The sequence below is a fragment of the Ammospiza caudacuta genome, chromosome 3, assembly GCF_027887145.1.
Source record: "Ammospiza caudacuta isolate bAmmCau1 chromosome 3, bAmmCau1.pri, whole genome shotgun sequence".
NCBI classification, from domain to species: Eukaryota; Metazoa; Chordata; class Aves; order Passeriformes; family Passerellidae; genus Ammospiza; species Ammospiza caudacuta.
Genome location: NC_080595.1, coordinates 39,597,538 through 39,620,360, shown reverse-complemented (window position 1 = coordinate 39,620,360; position 22,823 = coordinate 39,597,538). Strand labels below are relative to the sequence as shown.

The window sequence follows — 22,823 nt, the reverse complement described above, 5'->3', positions numbered from 1 at the left end:
CAGTTGCAGCACAAATATAAAAACAGCAGACCACGATGAGATCTCAACCATGGTAATAACCAGGCCAAGAAATGCTGCAGGATTTTTTTGCTGCTCTCTGTAGGTACATTGTTATTAGCTGGTTATCTGCAGTGGAGTTGCAAATGTATCATTAATCTTTAAATAAAATATCCACATTGCACAATTTCTCTCTTTCACGAGGGAGAGGGTTTGATTTTGAGCATATGAGCGTTAATACAGTACAGCGGCCTGAAAATTCCCCAGCTTTGTATCTCTCCATGGATCCAAACGAATACAGAAATACATTCAAGATACAGAGACAAAACTATTTCAAGAACAACTGAAGATGAAGCAGCATTTTCAGACAAAGGGAAGAGCTTGAAAGGAAGGACAATATATAAATAATAGAAAATATATATTTAAGGAACCTATAGTGGAGAGATTTAACCTACTTAGTTAATTCTTCTAGAATCAAACAATTTTACTGAGGCAACATAACTTTTGGGACAAACCACATAGAAGTACCATACAATTCACAGTACTTCTTCAAATGTGCATTAAAATAATGCACATGCAAAATATGCAGTTTTGTTTGTTACTAAGAAACTAACAAATGTACTTAGACATTTTGGAAAAATAATGAGAAAAAATGTAATGTAAATTAAGTTGAAAATGGAAGAGTTCAAAACAATGCTTTTATTGTCTTCTGCTTTCTCTACAGAAGATTTTTCAACAGTGAATTTCAAACAATGCCTTGTAACTCCTAAAATATGCTGTTCTGGAAAATGATTAAGGTTTTCCAGTTACACTCCTATTGTTCAAACTCAATCTAATTAATTGCATTTTGATTTTTCAAAAACATACACAAAAGTACATTTTTGTGCATTTGAATTCTGATTTACTTGGCATTGCAAGTATTTTTTACAAAACAAGTTTTCTGATATATTTAAAATACAGCTTCATTCACAGCAAGAATCTATGCTACACCAATGAAAGCACATTGCATTGGTAGCCTTCATAGATCAAAGTGACTGAACAAAATTATTTGAAATACAGCTCCTTCCAGAGGCTATTAAAATTGCATGGGTTGTTTTTTCTTTTTTTTTTTTTTTTTTTTTGTCTGGAGAGACTGGGAGGAGAAGACTTTACAGAGTTCTCCCCCCTTTCCAATTGGGCAGGAAAAAATTGCCTCTCTGATTGAAGCAGGAAAAAAATTATGTTGATGCTTCCTAAGAAATAGGAGCAGGATTATTTTAAAGTGTTTTCATTAATTACATGGTAACCTGCATTCTTTGGGTGGTGAATAAAAGAGGAAAGGCATTTATTTCCCATAGAAACAATTGCCTATCAAACAAAGCATAAAAAGACAAAAGGCAGAAACACTGTTTCAGCTTGAATGCCTTAATGTCACCATTTGTCATGCAGCACTTGCTCAGAAAACCCCAAGCAGTTAACTCTGCTCCTCTTTACACCGTGCACTTGCACTTTCTCCGTGGCTACAGGATTAAAATGTGCCTGGCCTGCCGATGAAACAGCAGAGCCAGCGCACATTGTTATGCAACTCACTGTCTGCAAGGGTGCCTCGTAGCTCCTTCTTTATTCAGCAAGTGCCAAGTGCATGTTTAATCAATGTCACAGCTCACCACAGTGTGCAACTAAAGCCACTGTCATTCCTCTCTTCAGATTTGCCTGGCTGAGTTATGCAATGCTCCGAAGAATACCTTGGAATTCTTTCCAGAGGCTCTGAATGCAGGTGGGTGACAGCGTTCCAACTCCTGCCAGCAAAGCAGACCTCTTTTCATCCTTTTTCAGGCTGGACTAAAATCACATAGTGTGACTGCACGTAGTCTGCTGCATTTGGAATTACAGCATGTCAACGTGAGAAAGCCTCTTCAGACGGCTGCCACAAAGAGTAAATCAAAGGCTGGGTGTTTCTGAAGTCTTAATAAATAACTAAGTATAACTGAATAAAACCAGGAGCTGTTTGTATTTTTTTTAAGACAGAACAGAACAGCATGCATTTTGTTGCTCTGCATCAGCTGAGGAAAAAAAAGCCTCAATTTTAATGAGAATTAGTCAACAGTGAGGATCACTATGAGAAAGAGCTTTACCGTTTTTTCGACTACACTTGCTTTAGTGGATTACTGAGAAAAAACACCAGTCATTTGGAAGATTCTGCAACATTATTATCTTCACCGATAAACTTCTTCATCAAGAAACTGTACGTGCTCCTATCTGGTCTGTCTGAGAGAGGAGAGCAGCCCCTTCATGAAGATAAAAGCCTGGCTTGCCACTGAATCGACAAGTAAGAAGCATGTCTGATGACATTTTATTCCTGATGCAATGTAGGGTAAGAAATACCTTTTTTTTTAACCTTTCTGTAAGATATGTTCCGAGCTGATGACATTAATTAGACTCACAGCAGAAATACGTTAATCTCCAATGATTAAAGACGTTTGCCAGGAGAGAAAGATGCTATTGCACTATAAAATGATTGTGTATCTTCAGTAAATTGAAGTGATCTGAACTAGTAGAAATCCCCATCAAATTTCTGATCAATAAAGCTAAACAGCATAGCATATTACATACAAGATGAACATCCTAGCCACCAATGAACATAATTTTACAGGGAATACGTTTCTAGAAGATATTTGACTGCAAATTAAGAGTACAAGAGCAGCTAAGTAATAGAAATGACTTGTCAACTTCATTTCTGCAACCAAAAAATATAATGAATCATACATGCATCTGTAAATGTCTACTCAAATTCTTATACTGCACAGAATGTTGCTACTATAAAAGTCCTACCATGCTGTGGCATACTGCAATGATCAGCATACATAACAACCACCTTTATATTTGAAGAGACAGACATTTTCTAATAAATGTTTACTGTTGCATGGATGTCCAAAAGCTGATCTGTTAAACATGAAAATGGATAAGATCTCACTTGCAATTGCGTGCTTGGGGCTCCCTGGTGAAAAACAACTGTGATACTGTATTAAGGAGGCATATTTTCCATGTTTGAAAATAGCAGGCATGAATATTTTCAACTGGTTTTTTTACATGGCAGTTAAATATTTAAGATAAGCTAAAATTGCATAAATTCTCCCCAGGCATTTCAGAGTATTTGACGATGCTCACATACCTGCTTTCACCAATACCATCTTTTATAAACAAATAAACTGGCTTAAGATTAAATTTCAAATGTCTTTTATATTAAGGCATACTAACTGGCTTGAAGCACCAAGCTATTTTTCATTCCTATCAAATCTATACCTACAGAACATTTATTTTTAACACAGGCATGTTCATACAGAAAGAAAACAAAAGACAAATACAACTCAACCACAGCATTAAGAAATGCTGTGTGAACAACTATAGAATTGTTTTTAAAAAGACCAAATCTTGCATGTTTGTCAGACCAGATTTACCATTTGCTTTCTTTTTTCTAGCTAGCTGCCAGAATACTGGTGAAGGTATTTGCAGGAAAAATGGGGACCTCTGCCATCACAACACTAGAAGATGTAAAAAGGCAAGAGGAGAAAGAGGAAAAAGAAGAATCTATTTTAGCACTGCTTGGGATTATTGGAACTGTGCTCAATTTATTTGTTATTGTTTTTGTGTACATCTACACTACACTTTGATGACATTTTTGAAAATCAATTGCACAGCACAAAGTGCAAAGACCTGCAATGGTAAGGATGATTTCTAAATTTAAAGCAAAAAAACCCCACCACTCTCTGAAAAGAGCATCAAAAACATTCCAGAGTGAAGTGTCTGGCTAAGGGTGCTGCATCAATGACTGCAAAGTGTACCTATGAGCCCAGCTAGGGTGCTAAATTACGTAAATGGAGGCAGACCAAATACAACACTTCGTTGGTAACAGATGAAATCTGAACAGCAGGATCAGAGATGGCACTGTTTTATTGCCAGCAAACATGCAAGACAGAAATGTAGCCAAACACTGAAAATAACCAGAACATAGAAAGAGATAAACTAAGTCTATGAGCAACTATAAGCAAGTCCCATGCTTTCTATGGTTTTGTGCAGTATGTCTCTTCATAGCTGAGACCAGAAAGCAGGCAAAAGGGTTTTTTATTTTTAGGCCACCATAATTTAGTCTTATAACTCACACTAATGTATAGTAAGTGTGGAAACAGGAACGCTGTTATACTAGAAGTTGTAATATTATAAATAAAATTTTAACTATTGACTATATTCTGCAGCATTTTTGTCAGTCTTGTGGAAAGCTGAAAAAGGTTAGATTTTTCTTGCCTTTACTAAATCTGTATTTGAAATCATCATGCTATACTGATAATGTGCTTTTCTAATTAAAAATACTTTAAAGTGGTGTGAAAAAAATAATAATTTTAGTACTTCTTTTAAGACATATTAATAATTCCAATGACACACTCATACATATTCTCCAAATGAAAAAAATCTTAAATTACATTTTCTATAGCATCATTTTCAGAAGGTGTTTAAAAGAAGTCAAATACAATTCTCATGTTTTCACCCTGATGCTTATTTTCAAGTAAAACATATCATGCAAGGATTCACAGTGTGGCATGGAAAACAGGTTTAATTAACCTCTGTCCAGAGGACTACTCTCTCTTTCTGGACCAAGTTCTGAAGAAATTTTCCCTTTTTGCATTGTCTATGATTGAGGCCCAGAATTACAACTCTTAAGCATACTTCACAGAACATACCATCTGGCTACTGAAATTAGTAGAATGTGGAATTAGAAACTAATTCCACATATTCAGTTAAAGCTACATATGCCTTTAAACTAGATCCAGAGCTGCAGATAGTCTCAGACCATAGAAGTTTTTGTATACATGAATGTATCTCACATGTACCTTATAATGAAAATTACTTTTGAGAGCTTAGGATTAAAAATTCATTAAACGAATAATATGAAAAAAGTAAAAAGAAACTGATTTTAATAAACACTTTTCTTACTCTTACCTGTGCCACAGAGGAACAACAGAGCAGCTGCATTTCTGAATATCAGCTCAATTTTTTCTAGGCTACAAAACTACATCCAGTCCCTCCATAAAATGACATGTGAAGAAATACATCCCTTATATAGGTGATAGCTTGTTAGTGTATAGAATTTGGTAACTGCTAAACTAAGTGAGCCTTTGGAAGGAACTTTGAAACCAGTACATGCACAGAATAAGGTCAGGGACCTAAAAGAGAATGAATTTGGCAACAATATTTCAGTCAGTTGCACACTGTAACACTGACTTATGGCCAAATGAGGTGGAAGATGGTATATTCTGGTTTTGCAACTCTGAGTCAATACTTGCTCAGCTAGAAGAAATGACAAACAGGGCTGAGGCTGCACTGGAAGGAAGCACATGCAGACAAGAAAATTTATTCACCAGCCACAGTCTTCAGCAAGTCTCTATTAAATGTATACTTATTTTCAGTATATGAAACACCAAAGCATTCTGTAAAACTAAGCTACATTCTAGAGGAATTATGCAGGTTACTAATGTTTATTTAAGACTACAGAACAGATATTACCATTATTATTTTTTCAATGTACTTCTTATATCTACATACTTAAGGATATTATTGCATTTAATCTCATAATACCAGGATATTTGAGATGGATCTCTGAAATGAAATATTACAAGAACCTGAACAGTGAAATTCAGGTAGAAATTACTGCTGTTTATTTTGATCCTGAAGTTATTTAAAACTTGTCAATTCTGTGAAATAAATAAACAGTTTTATTTCGTATCATCTCAGTGCTTAGCTCTCTTCTCGAAATCGTGATTCAACTAGTACAACAGCATTACAGTGAAATACTGCACCTTTTTTTTTGTAAGCTCTTCAACAGCAAAACAGACAAAAACCAATCCAAAATTATAACCAAATGTGGCAAAGGGTCCGTATGATTTCTTTTACCAGTGAATGAGCTCATTAACATTAATGAAGGCTAGGAGAATTTTTAATTTCAGTAATTACATGCTGTCTATCTAAACTGCCACTGTACTTCTGATTTCATTTATAGCAAAGGCTTTGGTCCTTAGAGGGAAGTCACAGGGTAACATTATCATTAGATTGTCTCAGCATACAAGTTACATTTTGTTTTAAAACAGCAATCTGATGTCCTTTCTCAACAGCCAATACCTGCAGGCTATACTCATGTGGACCTAAGTCCAACTTTAGTTAAATGAGCTCTAATAAACAGCTTCGGTACTTATACATTTAATCCAATATATGCTTAAGAATTTCACCAACAAAAAAATAATAACAACAGTCTAGGGAAAAGCAGAGTTGCACGATGATTCAACATTTGCACTGCAGCAGTACCATCACACCTTCAGTGATGGATGAATACAGAGCTCAGTGTACCTGCCTCAGAGTACCCAACATACTCAGTTCAGTGGGACTGGATAACTTGACAGAAAGTAAAATAGCACCATGCAATGCCTTGAGAATAAGTGTGATTGCTAGAAAAGAAATACTCTATCTTCAGCAGACCAATTAGCATTGTTCATCGTCTGAGGCCTGAACAGTATGACTTCAATGATTCAACTAAGAAAAGTACATCAAAAGAGGCAGAAAAAAGAATGCAGCACATTCACATTCAACAGATTTGTCCACAGTACTGATTAGACAAAGTTCACATTGAGGTGTTTGGCAGCAGGATAAAGCAGCACAACATTAATGAATCCACAAGTCCATGATGTGGTAGTATTTGGTAAACTATGAAAAGTGCATAAAAAGCAAATACTGGACTCTCATCAAGTGGAACACTTTGGTCAGTAAAGACAATCATTTTAGCAAAGCCCTCTAACAGAAATGCATCATCTCTTCTCAGCAGTCAAACCCAGGGAAGAATAAACTCATATAACACTACAAGCTATGCTGACCACATCACACAGCATTTGTCCACCAAAGAAGGAAAGGTGCCTAAGAAAGGAGCATGTAAGCAAACCCCAGCTATAACTACAGTATTATCTGTTTCCTGTAAGCCTGGAAATTCAAACAAGGAGAGTTCATGCAGAATTCTGCAACTCGCTATGAGGTCTGTTTTCCAAGGCAAAGGTGATAACAAACCTCTCCTGATATTTTGCTTTAAACAAGTCTAAGTCATCTCAGGCTTTGCTAGTCTAAGGACATTACCATTAAGAGACTACCTAATACTGCGGTATAGACAAATCCCAACTTCACTCGCCTTCTTACTGTTCAAGCCTATTAAAAAATAGACAGTCCTTGCCCTGTTCTAAAAGTCACTTGATTTTCCTTCTGTTTCATAATTCCTTTGCACTGTCTTGTCTCTATAAATCTTGTTAGCTACAAAGACTGTTGTAAATACTGCTTTCTTCTCTCCCACTTGCAAATACTATCTTGTATTAGTTTCCATAAACCTATCAGTCAAATAACTCTTACTTATATTAGCAAAATCTAGACCTCCAAGACAGTCACGTATGGTCACACGTTTTCTGGGAACCTCTTGTTGTACAGTGCAAATTTTATTGCTGTGCATTTTGTTCAAGAAGAGAAGTGCTCGCATATTTGAAAGAGTCCCTAAAATCTTTCAAATGAAACATGCTGTATACAAGACAATAGTGAAAAAGTTTTACAATATAGTTTTTAGTGTGAAATATGCATGGTAATGAATACATGCTGGACGTTTCATGATACATTAGTTAAAAACTACATCAATTTCACAAATATAAATATGAGTTAAGTCTTAGGAATTAACATAGGTATAATAAAAAAATCTCACATGTTGCAGAAGTAAACCTCATTCATGGAATGAAAGATAATAAAAACCACAGTAATGCCATAACAAGACACAAAACAAACACCAAAAAATTATCAAGAAATGGTGAGGATTACAGCAGCTATTGCCCCTTGTGATGAGAGCTATCTTGCATGCTAAGGCAAGTTCTTCAAGGACAGATAAAAACCTTCCTTCTCTACAAGAAACAAGCAATTATAGAAATCAATTAAAATGGTCATAATTTACAAGGACTTCACAATCACCTCACTGTGATGCAGATGAAGCTGCAGAACATATCTGAGCAATCTGGTTTGCACTAATCTGGTTCAAGGTGAGGTTTCTAAAAGATTAAATGTTATGTGAGCACCACTTGCCTGATCAATATTCCTTTTATCAAGAACTATCTAGATAACAATCTAGTCCAAGTATGTCTTGGGCAAATTAAGCAGGATGCCAAAATAAACTTAGCAACAAAAATCCTAGATAGATTTACAACTGTGACACAGGCCAATCTGCCAAAAGAGCTTTGCAAGATGGATGTGCCAGACCTGTAGCTAACTGAACATGTGTAAAAAAATACAAAATTCACATCAATACCAAAATACTTATTGTCTTATAATACCACAGAGTTACCAGCCTACTGTGCAATGAAAGAAAAAAGAATGCCTGCAGCTTCATTGAACATATTTTCATATAAAAAATTCCCCCCCCCCCCTTATTTTTATTTGTATGGTAGATACATATAGATATGTGAAGATCACTGTTATTCCAATAATTACAACAAAACCTAAAATCTGGCAGAATACCTTCAGCATACCTTCATCTGGTCCCACCAGTATCCATCAAATCTGAGAAAGTTACAAGGTTGCTGAAAATCACTAATTTCTGTCACCACTGTGCTGGGCACAGGTTGTTCCTGCTCAGGTGCCAGAAGCCTGGAACATTCTGTTAGCATTCTATATGCAATACCCTAATTCCTCAGACCAGCATGTTACAGGAAGAATGCAGTTACCTGCTTATTCCATACAGAAGTATATTTTGACAACAGAAGTTGCACCAGTCTGAAAATTAGAATGCCATATACATGCACATTACTACCAATGCTGTTCTCTTTCCTATTCTCTCTAGACTCCTGTTCAGCCTTGCTAGAGAAGACACATGTATTCAAGATAAGTTTGAAATTAGATAAAGCTCTATCAGGAAAAACTCAAATCTGTTCTACTAAATTGCACTGGTCTTCAAGATTCTAAAAAAGAAAATAAAAATAGTAGTAATAATAAAAAAGTCATCTCCTTATTTGAAATGTTTGAATCATCAATGCATTAAGGGAATTTTTCAGTCCCACAAGCATTGTACCAGAACCTGTCACAGCTTCAGAGCTTCTCAACCTGCATCTCTTGTGTTAGCTATGTCTGCTGACACTCAGTGTCAGTGACACTGAAAGCCCCAGCATCACGTGCAACTTGCACTCATTAATGTGAAAATTATCTGCCTTCCTTTCAACTCAACAGTAATTACTGCACTGGAATTATGCCTTGTTATCACTAAGACAAACTGTTTTCAGGGGTTCCTTCCCAACTAAATGCATCTGGCTCACAAATTGACAAAAAGAAGACATTCTTTCCAGAAGTCATCCTTTTTGCACATTTCCCTTTCATACTGCTACCCTACTGTGCTTCCAAAGACGAGCCTGACTGTTGCAAGCCTGCAAAGTTATTACTTTTAAATCCAGGAGAGCATTGTTAATTATAGTGTTTTATAGACTTTTGAACAAATACAGCAGGAAACATTCATATTACTTTGATCAATCAAAGGATAACAACCCTTTAGATTTCACCATTCTAAACTTCAACAGAAAGAACCCCATTCTTCGTAACTTGTAAACGGAAGAGTAGCTTTCATTTTTTTCTCTGAAAAGCAAAGTTTTGCTTTGCTTTAATACAGTTTAATTGCTATATTGCTCACTCTTTCCCAATTGTTAATGCACAGGCATTTCAACACCACCTGCCAACCACAAACAACAGTAGCTCAGCAATGGAAGACATACCTAAAATAAGTGTTTCACCAAAACTTTGCCTCTTCTCTGTAGGATGAGAAAACAAATGGTTCACGAAAGCCAAACTAGTCTGATCTTCTCGCCACCAGCCACATATCTCATCTATTCTATCAGTATCTGACTGTTCTCTCCCAGTTAAAGGTGACTTACACAGACAGATACATTCTTCTATTGAAAACAGGAAATAGCAATTTCAGCAGCTGTGATTCATCTGTAACTCAGGATCAGCTGCTTCATCCTTTAGATAACATGGCATTTTTGCCAGGCCTTTCAATGACTCTTCATTTTCCTCAACAAAGAAGAATTGATGAGTATCTGTTAGAAAGAATACTTTATTCTTTTACTTTATCATTTCCTTGATCGTTTTACATTGTATTTTCAACTGCAATAACAAGCTTGGTCTATCATTAGCTCATTTTCCTCATTGCAGTATGTGCCAAACAGAACCAACAAATTCATTGCAAAATTAGGGTGAGGTGTCCATCTGCAGACTAGCAAGTGAAAGATCTTCATATTTTCATTGTCACTGTAAGACCCCAGCAGACTTTTTGAACTAGTTCCATTCCATCACACAAGATTATGCAATGCCCTAGTTAGTACAAATTTAAAGAGTCACATTCTTGTTTTAGTTCTAAGTGTAGCTTTGCAAATACTTAAGATAGGGATTAAGATGCCTTTAACTTCTAACATAAAATGTATGCTGTAATTCAAGGAGCTATAACATTGTTCCATGAATTAACATCACCACACCCTCCAACTGGCATCCCAAAGAACTGCAGTAATGTGACAAAGACATTAATCAGTTGCTCCAAAAATAGGGCAGGCAAAATAAGCTCCAAAATCAAATTACTCACATTTGCAACAACTCCTCCAGATACTTAAGGATTAAATCCATCTTTATAAAAAAAGTAACTTAATAAAAATCCAACCTAAGGCTCATCTCCATACTAAAGCCTGTCATCTAGTGAGACTAAACATAAATCACAAACCCAGTCTGCTGATTTTGTCCTTAGTTCCGCACAGGCACTTGCTTAATTCATACTGCTTCACACTACCTTGTAAAACTGAAATGGTTTCCCCAGCCAGGTACAACTTACCAGATGAAAACTCTCAGAGCATCTTGGTTTTAAAATTATAAGCTGAAATTTGATGAACTCATAGAACTCATTTGCTTTTGCTTTAAAAAGCTCAACAATTTAATTGTTCTCATATATTTGAAATATTCTACAGTTCTGATAAGAGGGCTTATTTTTGTACTTCCTAAATAAAGGAAAAAAGCTTTGATTGAAGTAGAATTGCCCTGTGTGCAACATTGACCAAATTTAGGTATGCATTTCCTCAATTTTCTTTAAAATTGACATTTTTCTCCACACTACGTTTCGTGGTGTTGTATGAAGTACTCCTTTCCACTGTGTATCTTTTGTAGAAGAACTAACATGCAAACTTTTCAGAAGAAAACACAATTTTCCTGATAGTTTTAACAGCTGAAGAACTGAACTTCAAATTTAAAGGGATATGGCAACAAATGTGAGCATTTCAACAAGATTCTGTCTGATGATTCTGTTTTATTTTGTTTTCTAAGGCTCAAGTGAACGCTCCATTAGTAAAACTCTGAACTGACAAGCGTACTGAAACAAGAACCATCTGTTGTTTCTGCAAAAGCTGATCAGGCAGAAGTAAGGCAGCTTTGGTTTGGAAGGAGGCAGGGACAGGTTACCTGAGTCGTTGCGGAGGTACGAGGACATGGCTGGGATGAGGCAGGACTGACTGAGCAGCTCCAGGAGGATGGAGGGAAGAGCGCTGCTGTTTTGGCCTCTCCCCTCATGGCTCGTTTGTGTCTCTTCATTTGATGTACTCCCTGCAGGATTTATGTAACTGGCAAGAACCTGAAATACACCAAAGTATTTATGCAAAACTGGTTTATTTCAATCAAAAGAACTTTGAATTTCCTTAAGATACATGCCCTAACACTTCATTAACTGCTTTGCAAATTCAGTTCTGGTATTTATTTCAGCAGGCCCAAAGAGGTTTTAGAAGAATTTCTATACAGTTATTAGATTATTCAAACTTTGGCTAATGATAAAATTAAGTAACTGCTATAATTCAGAATTATTTTAGGAGATCAACTAATATGAATTTTGACAAACCTGCTGAAGTTCCTCAAAGCAAGAGTTTGCCAGCTCAGACCACTGAGACCTGCAGCTGACCAGTCCCTTTCACTTTAGAACACCAAGTACACCAACTAGCAGTAGGACTTTTCTTTTTTTCAACTGCAAATGCTTCAGGTATTTTTGTAACTTCCTTTGGGATGGGACTTCAGGGTTTACAGATGGAACAATAAGTTATGGTGAGCACAACAGTTACCTGGAGGAACAACTACTCATGAGCACAGCTCTTACCTGAGTAAACAAAGAGCAGCCTTCCCCTTGGCAATGGTGGGAAGGCACCTCTTGACTGCACACCTGCCTGCCCCAAGGGTAGCTGTGGCTGAGTTCACAGGCCCTTACTGGATGTTGTAGATTTAAGTGTTTCCATAGCTCTGATTTGTGCAGCTGTACTCTCAAACTAAGTAACTATGAGGCTAACAGGCTGTATAGCTTGAATTCCCAGGGACTCTATTCACCTTTTCAGCCTCTTTTCTTTCATTCACCCTGGGGGTTTGTTTTAACCCCCTTACCCATGGCATTTTGCTGCAGCATCTCATTATCACTCTGTACAACAGAATTTCTCTAAACCTTTCTAGAGTAGGGACTAAGGAAAGTCTGCTGTACAACTGACTGACATTTTCAGCAAAAATGCTACTTCCTTCACCTGCTGGGTGCCCTCAGCAAATGCCTCCTTACTTCATGACTTATCACATTGATAGTGAAACCTCTCCCTGGCAGAATACAGAGTACTGCGTGGAAGCTTTGCTGACAGCAATTTAGGCAATTTTCCTCTTTCTTGCATAGAAAAATATTTTCAGATTTTACTTGTACTTTTACAAGGGATATGATGATTGTGCCATGTAATCTATAGTGTCTAAAACAACTGATCATCAAAATGGTATCTTCATCGGGGTGTGGGCATTTTCAAAGTTTCAACTCCTTCTTACTCTAAGCCCAGCAGGTTAGCTAATGCTTTTCAACTGAATTAAACTTCTGATGACTAGATACAATCTCATACTCCCTACACATCCAAGATAACAGGAACTGGCTGGATTTCATAATGGACTGAAAAGCCTGATTATGCACGATCTTCTTCTCCTTAGGTATTAGAAGACATCAAAATTTTACTAAGATCTAGATGTTTATTGAAGAACTACTTTTGTCATGTAATTGACATACTCAAGATTTCCTAATATGTACGAGTGAGATTTTGTTATATTGGCATAACACATTCATGGACACCAATATCAACTATGAGCACTTCCTTAAAGCAGAGTGAAAAGTATGCAAGTAATTATATAGGTAACACTGTCTGGCACACAAAACAAAATGCCTACTGCCATATCCTTCTCCTTCAATGGACAGTCTTTAGTTTTGACTGTGTGCAGTGCTCTTGACAGAGGTGTGTGACAGCTCAAGATGAAAGCACTGGAACACCTCCTCATCCACTTTCTCTTCAGAACTCATACCCAGGTCTTCTATGCAGCAGCCTGGTGACATCTGAAAATAGCCTTGCTCAAAATATGATCTATATAATTTTCCAATAAGACAGTTGTTTGCAAATAATTTTTGCCCAAAATATTGTAATTACTCTAATCTGTGACTGAAAAAACTCCAGTTTTATTATCCATGCTTTAAGTGCCTCTCATTAATTATAATTTATAATGACACACCTGTAGAAGGCAGGTCACATGCTCTTCTTCTAGTCTTTGCTTAGTCAAGGCTTGTTCAACATCCCATCCTGAAGCTGTAGAGCCTGTTCCAAATCCTGTACCCTTAGCCCAGTACAACTGCTGCTCTTCTGTTGATGCAGTATTGTGTGTACTTGACACCTGTGGCTAAAGTAAAAAAAAAAAAAAAAAAAATCACAATTATTTAATGATTTAATCTTAGTCACGCTATCTTTAAAAAGCTTTTGCTATGCAAAAGAATGTAATCCTAGTTTATTAACTTTCTAAAGATATCATCAGGATCCAGTAAAAATCAAAGCTTTCCATAGGAAAGACTGCCACACATATGGAGCTCTGGTAAAGGTCAGCAGTAGACTGTTGAAAGTAGTTCTTCCATTTGACCAGTACTGTAAGCCCTTTATTATTCTCTTTTAAGATACTAGCACTACTTAAATGATGAGAAGTATTAGAATGCTACTTAATCAATATCATTCTAAACATCACAGCTCTGTAATTATTGCTGTTTAGAACTTAATCAAGCCTAATAACACAATGAGATGAAGGGGATGGGAGTGGAAATGTTATCAAGAGACCAGAACTGAAATGTTAAGATGCTCAAGTATTTACTGATTTTGAATAAATGCTCCAAAACAAGAGGAGTAAGTTACACATATAGCTCTGACACATGATCTCCGTGTCACTAAAATACAAATTACCTCCTCCCTAAGAGCAAGGAAGTCAGTCTTCCTTAAAATTTTCTAAGAGCACATTTTTCCAACAGTGCTTGGTAACAGCTAAAACAGTTTTGACCAATGGTCTGCCTCAGTGATTTTAGTAACATAACTCCAATATTACAATGCTTACCCTCATGAAGTAGCGTGGAAGTATTTACAATAATTTTTTAATTTTAGCAGGTCATTGGTGAAAAGGATGCAGAAAAAACTCTGATCAGCAATTTTTAACTGATGTTTTCCTATTTGCATATTTAGCATCCTAAACAAGTAACTTGCTGCTTTCATTACTTGGTCACAATTAGCTGGAAACCACACCATGCAGCATTTGTTTTATGGCTCCAAAAAGTTTCATTTTCTGTTCACTTCTTCTTCAGTGACTTTATTAAAGATTGTGTATGAAAGAAAAGAAATTATATATCAACAGACTGCAATAGTAAAAGAAATTATCACCTGTGAAGTATCATACTGGCAGTCTTGGATAATCTTTTACACTGGGAATGCAATGTGTCTTGGTGATGAAAGAGCTGTGTGGTTATTTTCACATAGACATTACTCATGAACACGTGGTGCCTTTAACACTCAAGAGGACTGTCATGAGCACTGAATTAAAGCACTTAAGGGAGAGCCTGGCCCCAGAAATACAAGTCTCAGTGCAGGCCTGATGGATCCCTAGATTCAAGTTACCATCTATCACTTGATAGATATGAATTATGAGAAAGCAAGCTATTGAAAGGGTCATGGTAGTACTGAAGCAGAAATAAGAATTAATGGTTGCCCTTTCCCTCCAAACATGCAAAAATGCTAAGGTGTTAATGTGTCAGCAGCCTGATACTCCATTAGAAGTAGAATCTCTCAGCTTCCCCTTGAATTTGATTAGCCATTAAGGTGAATTATTCTCAGGCACAGCTTCATCTCTTGCTTGCTCAACCCTTCATCAGTATCAGAGCTGCTAAAATATGGACAGCCCTATATTTTGCAAGTACTAATCCATATTAAGCCACCACTGTTTCATGCAAGCCTCTACCAAAACAATGCTAAAGAGGGGAAGTCATTAATGTGGGTTTTTTTAATACTTTTACAGATAATTGGTACATTATGCAGAAATAGTAACTTACAGTCCTAAAATCAGAATATACATATTCTGAATAGAGGGTGGTATAACATGGGAAATGCCTTGAAAAAAGTCAAATTTTCGAGATTAATTTGTGATCTTGAATATGATGGAAAATTTTTGTCTTTAGATCTCATTTAAATGTTAGTACGAAGATTGTAACAAAAATCACTGCATTATTTCATTAATTTTCACAACTCATTTATATTTGTGAAGCATTTGAAAGGTAATAATTTGTAACCAGGAGTTTAGATGATTGTGGTGGTGTTCACAGGGGTCCCAGGATGAGGGAAGAGACAAGAATCTTGACTCCATGTTTCAGAAGGCTCATTTATTATTTTATGAAGTATATATTATATTAAAACTATACTAGAAGAGTAGAAGAAAAGATTTCATCAGAAGGCTTGAAAGGAAAGGAATGGAAATAAAATCTTGTGACTGACCAGACAGTCTGAGACAGCTGGAATGTGACTGGCCATTAATTAAAAACAACCACATGAGACCAATCAAAGATGCACCTGTTGCATTCCACAGCAGCAGACAATTATTGCTTACATTTTGTTCCTGAGGCCTCTCAGCTTTTTTTTTCTCAGGAAAAGAACATCTAGCAAAAGGATTTTTCATAAAATGTGTCTGTGACAAGATGATGAATGCTAAACAAGGTAATGAGGTCATGCTATCTAATGGGTATTAAGGAACCACCAACCATTGACCATTATGCCTTTCCTGCCCTGAAAAATAAGGTCTTGTGAAAGAAACTGATTACACCTTAATGCCTCAAGACAAGCCTTCATTCTCTACTTTTATGATTACTATGTTTGTTTGCAACACGCAGGGACAATTACCTAATCAAGTACTTCACAATTATTTTTAAAGTCTGCAAAAATGAGGCTACAATGAAAGCGATGAGATGATTTTCTTTTTTTAATTAAGACTCTTAGTACTTGTGGCTGGTACCTGCTGTGCTGGTAAGCTTACCTCTGCCTGGTTGGGACTGGAGTTGGGCACTCGAGGTGCGTGGTGGCTCAGGGCAGAGAGACAAGCCAGGATGAGATGGATGGCGCCGATCTCCAGCGCCATCCTCCGGAGCAGCACTCCGTCATCGGTGGTCAGCGGGGTGCTGCTGAACAGACTGCGCAACACGTGGAACGGCAGCGTCGGGAGCACGTTCGCTGAAGGAGACTGCAGGATATGACCTAGGTTGGAGAAGGAAAACATCAAACCCATGTTTTCTTTCAATAGTTCAATAAAGCCTATTAATCTCTGCAATACTTTATGAACATACAGAAATCTACTAAGGACTCGAGCATTCACATACAGTAAAGCTATCCATTACTATGTTCCTCTTCCAAGAAAAAATTCATTATGAGGAGAGTGTAGAGGAAAGAATGTTTCTTTATTTTACTCATAGATTTGGAAAAGCATCAAATTTTAAAAATTTGATTTGCCATTTCCAGGGAGAAAACTGGTTTGGACTAATTTTTAAAAATACATATATATTTTTAATCCTAGCAAATGCAGCAAGATAAAGAATGCATGTGATCAGCTAAGAGCAGCTCAGCTGACAAGCAGCAGTAGTTTATAATATGTTGGATTCTCTTCTGTATTCATGTGTCCAAACTATGAATTAATGCACTGACACAAACCAAGTTGCTACTGAAGTTGAACCCATGGTGAAATACTAACATAATTCTAATTAGATGAGTTGCATGTATGAATTTTTGTACTACAATTCCTTAAAATTTTTAACCCCTTTGCATTATGAGCAAAAGTTTTCTTTTAAAAGCCACATTTCAAATAACGGAGCGACCTATTAATGCAACACACTGAGATACGGGAAACTGTCTCAATTTTTTTCTTGTATTTAACAATACATTTCACATTCCTTCCCCAGTGCTTATATAGAGACAACTGACAACTGGAGATGCTTTGAACAGTGAAAATACTTTAAAATAGCCAACTCTGTCCAGAAGTTTGCTTCCTATTTTAAATATTTTATTTTCTCCCTCTTAAGAGTTTATCAGCTGTATCATCATCAAGAGATTTAAACAAATGTCCATATTTGTGTGTACATGTATCTACACACATACACATGTGTAAATTCACATCTGTCTGGTACTCTTTGCAAAGACAGTAACAAGAAGGAATCAAAAGTCATCTGACCGGGATCTTCATAAATAAAATCAAAAACTTCTGGAAAATAAGCCTATCTGATAGAATTTCATAACTGCAGGCACAGCCAAATGAAAAAAGAGAAAATCAAAACATTTGCACAGCTTATCTTTGCAGACAACTGCAATCTATAAGCCACAGATTTATAATTGCAGCTCTTCATATTATGCAAGAAAGTAATGAGATTCTACATGTGTGAAAAGCTGCATTTCTAACAAAAAAGGAAGTTTATTACTAGTTGATACAGAAAACTAATGTGGATTACTGTGTACAACTGAATCCACACTTTGTAGAGTTGAATTCAGATGTTTGGCTAAGGGAAAAGAGAAATTGGCTGTTTATTCCAGCTAAAACTAAGGCTACAAGGGAATGTAATTCCTGTCAACAAATGCACTGGAGAAATAAGAGCTGCTGGCCACAAACTGCATACGAATAAACGTAGGCAGAAAATTAAAGCAACCCCATCCATGAAGAAAATTATGTTCTGGAATGGTATTCCAATAGCAGCAGTGGCTGCACACACACCTACACTACTACAAAAAAAGAAAGCAACCCAAATTCTAAATGTCTCTTTATTAAAAAAAAAAGAAAAGATAGCAAAATTGCCTGCAGTAGCAAGGCACTGAGACTGCTCTAGAAACTGCATACAGTTCTTCAGTTATTTACCACTCAGATTAGGTGAGTGTAAACAGCTAGATTGAATTTTTATTGCCCAGTTTATTCTCGTCTACTGTCCTGCACCTAAATACCAGTGAAATAAAAAGACAAGCAGAAGGGAGAGCACATGAGATGCTTGGTTTTCCAGCTGGTCTTACAAGGTCCATGTTGCACCACTCTACCACCCTATTTAGAGTGCTAAATAGAGACTTACTTCTGATGATTGCAGCCTAGAAAAACCAGCACTCTTCAAAGTCATAATCACAGAATTTTGCAGGTTGAAAAAGACCCCTGAGATCATCAAGTGCAGCTGTAAACCTGACACTGCTCAAGTGCACCACTACACAACACCCAGTGAAAGCAAATGCCTTCAATCTATGAAAACACATTTCAGACACACTTCCAGTTTTTCAAAACAGTAAGAAACAGAAATATTTTAACTGCATGCAGAATTCCAGGCTCATTTGCAAAGACACTGATAAGAAATTTTTCTCCTGGCTTGTCTGTTTATTCTTTGAAGAACATCCCATTTCTCCCTGTGAACTCACACCATCAAGGCAGAGCTTCTGTTTAGGCAGTTTAATCACCAAAATCTTTAGATCTTACTCTCCTTTTCTAAAACATTATTCAATGGTTTACTCTACATTTGTTGTAGCTTTGCTCTTATCCACATTATTCTACATTTGGTTGCAGAATTATAGGATGTTTGCACAATTAGTTGAGCATTTCCAGCTACTTAGAACATTCTGTCTGAATGCAGTTATCTTGACAATGTCATTGTAGGTTTTATCAGTGCTTATTTTACAATTACTCTGACATGAGATGAGAACTTTTGAATACTGATGATTGTGATAAAATTTTGCCAGAGAGAATTTATTAGAGGCAACAGTTAATCAAAGATGCCTGCAACATGCTGCTTCACAAACCAATGCTAACTTCCTGATAAAAGAAATACAGTGCAATTAAATTAAAGTAAAATGATCTATCTGTGGTCTACAAAGAAAGGTAATAATTACAGCACATACTTCCTTCACCATCATCTGTAACTCCCAACACCAATCTCAACAGACACTGAGCATGTTTCCGTTCTTTTAGCAGCACCTCAGCATAGCCTGGGAGACGGAGAAATAAACCAAAGGCAGCCAGAGAATGTGCAGGTATGGGAGACATTGTCTGGACTGTGGACTTGATCGGTGGAGGCTCTGCAGCAATTGTTTCTGGTGCTTCATACACCAATTCCCCTGATTGTTCAATGGTAACCCATTCAAACTGATCACTGTCCTTCTGTTTTTCTTGTGTGGCTGACGTAACCACTGGAGTGCTCACCTTAACCAACAGAAACAACAAAAATTTAGCAGTCATTCAGTTAAACGCCCTGAACAAAAATTCTATTTTACAAAGGATGTAAAAGACATGCAATCTTAATGTAGGACTCAAAAAAGAAGTAATGTGAATTACTCCACCATTTGCAGATACAGGGACCATGCCAAATGGCTTAAAAGGGCATACTTGTTGCATTTTCAATACAGTGCTACAAAGTTGTGCCTACACAAGCAAGCAAACGTATTTTGGCAACCTAAAATCCTCAGTTAAAGTGTGCTGCTTACACAGAGGTGTAAGACACACAAATTACTCTGAGGTAAATATTCATTTATGTACTATACTGTTAAATAAGAAATGGCCCTTTATTTTTAACATTAAACACTGTGACCACAAGTATTTAGTTTTTAGTTACAATTGCAAAAAGAAGAAAAACTAATAATTTTCATTGCCTTTAAAAGCAAAGAATAACTTCAGGTATCTTAGCAGTTTTGTAGCAACTTGTAGCAATGAGCCTTTCGTAGCAATGAACCTTTTGAACTTCTGATTGATTTGGAAGGCTTTATTACTATTCTACTCTAACAGAACAGTCTGTTCTATGACCAGAGGACAGTGCAGTCAAGCATTATAAAGTCACAGTTTAAGGGGGTAGTAGCTGTACAGTGCCCCAAGACACAATCAAACAATTCAAATGAAATTATGACACTGAGGTCCCTCTCATAATTAAACACCACAGAAGTGTCAAGCTTTCATGCTATTCAGATAAACTGATTTGATCATATTTAGAATTTTAATACTTATTTAGAATTTTATTACCAGACTGATATAAACTGGAATAGATGAATATGAAAAGCTTTTACAGAAATTATCCAGAATACCAAATTCCTAATTTAAAGTCAGAGTCATGTTTTACTGCATTTATTCCAATTATGTTCACATTTCTCCAGTGACTTGGAGAAATATTAAAATAAAATTAAAGAATTAAGGGTCTGGAGAAATCATCAGTTTTCACGCTGAACAGTCTGTTTGGTATTACTGTATTTAATTTTTTTTTATGGTTTGCAGAATTCTTATTCAGTATTTGAATCTAAACATATATCTCAAGCTAAGATATTGTGAAAAGACAGTAAGTTCCTAGGACTATAGAAAAAAAAGGAAAAAAGGAATGAAGTTTCTCATGGTCATAACTTACTTTTCATGTCTTGCAGAATTCCACATATCAGTTTTCTTCAATACAGAGTACACATTATCCCTCTTGGAATTCATAAAACAGTAACTGTGTATGTAAATACTTCTTCAACTTGTAATTTTTGAAATGCATTGGTACTAGACCTCTAAGGCCTTTGTAGAACTATTTACAAAGGATGCATATTAATTATCCAGTCTCACTACAGGGTTCCTATGGTTGCCATAATCTTACAGTCAAGATACTGAATAATGTATTCTTAATTCATATCCTTAGTATGATACCCTTAATTCATGATTAATTCAGTTTCAAAGGGAATAAATACTATTTCCTGTTAGGAGTATCAGCCAAAAGTTTCAAAAATATTGTCAAATAGAATCTGAATAACTCACAGGTTATTTCTTCCCTTTTTAGCAGTGTGTACTTAAAACAGCAGCCAAAGGAGTAATTCCACACTAATGCCACTACTGACACTTTCAAAATGTGCATCCAGAGGAATTATATATATAAGCATACAAATAATATCTATTATTTCTTAATATTAATATAATTAAGATAATACTGTTATTTATAATAATAAAATTATATCATCTTTGAGAACTGAATTTCACTTAACCATAAAAACATCTATGAGGGTACACTTGCAGGAACAACTAAGTGATAAGCAAGTATGCCTTCACAGTACATCAGTAACTAAACTAACAGAAGCAGCTTGCCTTGGTCCCAGCAAGGCCACAGCTACTCAGGCAGTCTGTGATATGGACAGAGAAGCACATGTACAGCTGGACAGGGCTGTGGAGTTATCCACTTGCCTCTTTTAAAGTATCTTCCCCAAATAACTGAGAAGTTAAACTGAACTATAGGGAAACACAAGGAAAATACGGTCCTCAGACAAACAAACAAAATACTCTCAGCATGTTTTCAGACACTTATTTTTTTCTACTCACTTGCTGAATTACGTCAGGATAAAGCATAGGGAGTCTCTCTGCAATAAGAGCCAATCCACCCATGCCAGCAAAAACTTGCAGTGGAGACTGAATGGGACAGGTTTCAAGAAGTGATTCATCTAGAACTGCATCCATACACTCATCCCCAGGACTGATGGCTTCATCTTCAGGGCAAGGTCCCAGTAAATCTGCATGCTCTACAAAAACAAACATAAAAGAAATTAATATATATCATCAACACTGTCTGTATTTCTTTGTCCTCATTTAAAAGTGGTTTTCAAAAGTACTGATTCCTTCTCAAGCAAAGACTGAGCCAAGAACCTGAAATGAATACAAGAATAACAAAAGAAAATAAATGTGTTAGTGGTACCTTCTCAGGTTTCTATGGTTGAGATGACACCCGAGGTATCACAAGTCTTTTTTCCCAGCCCCGCGACTGAAGAATTCGTTGAGATTCATCAGTTCTGCTTTTCAAGGTTGTTTATTTTTCCTTATCTATTACATTCTTTCTCTGACCTGCTGAGATCTGCCTGGCAGCTCGGTTTGTGGCACACTGACCGCCCTCAGGGCGGTGTTATCTTTTTATACTAAGAACTACGTGTACTTTATTTACAATAATTTTCCAATACCTATCACCTATGTTAGACAGTCTGTCTCTACTCTAAACCAATCCAGAAGTGTCACCATCACAGCAGAAGATGGAAGACAAGAAGAAGGAGAAGGAGGACAGGACACACCCAGATTCCTCCATTTTGCTTTTTGAACCCCGATTCTAAAACCCCAAAATTCTGCTTTTTCACCCTGTGACAAATTAACTATCATTCTACTCAAACTCTTGTGGCTTTTAAACTTCACACAAAGTTGGTAATTTTTTCATGGGCTAAAATCAAAGGCACAGGTGTTTTTGACTCCGTGCCAAGGTCTCTGAGCCTTGCCAGGGTCTCGAATCACCCAGGGCAGCCAGAGGAATTTCCTGGGTCCTGACAGTGCCTTTTGCCAATGACAGCAGATACATGTCAAACTCAGCATTATTTACACATGGCTAACATTAGAATTTCATATTTTATTAGAAT

The 22,823-nt window shown here is 36.5% G+C and overlaps 1 protein-coding gene across 1 annotated transcript in view; it reads right to left on the bottom strand.

The window, feature by feature from the left end:
* BIRC6 (baculoviral IAP repeat containing 6) overlaps positions 1-22,823 on the bottom strand; it is a 177,768-nt gene that overhangs the window by 40,954 nt on the left and 113,991 nt on the right. The window contains exons 61-65 of the mRNA XM_058802446.1: positions 21,751-21,947; positions 19,323-19,623; positions 16,447-16,664; positions 13,627-13,791; positions 11,524-11,692 (exon numbers count right to left, since the gene is read on the bottom strand). Coding sequence (XP_058658429.1) covers positions 11,524-11,692; positions 13,627-13,791; positions 16,447-16,664; positions 19,323-19,623; positions 21,751-21,947 — 1,050 coding nt within the window. The remainder of the gene's footprint in view (positions 1-11,523; positions 11,693-13,626; positions 13,792-16,446; positions 16,665-19,322; positions 19,624-21,750; positions 21,948-22,823) is intronic.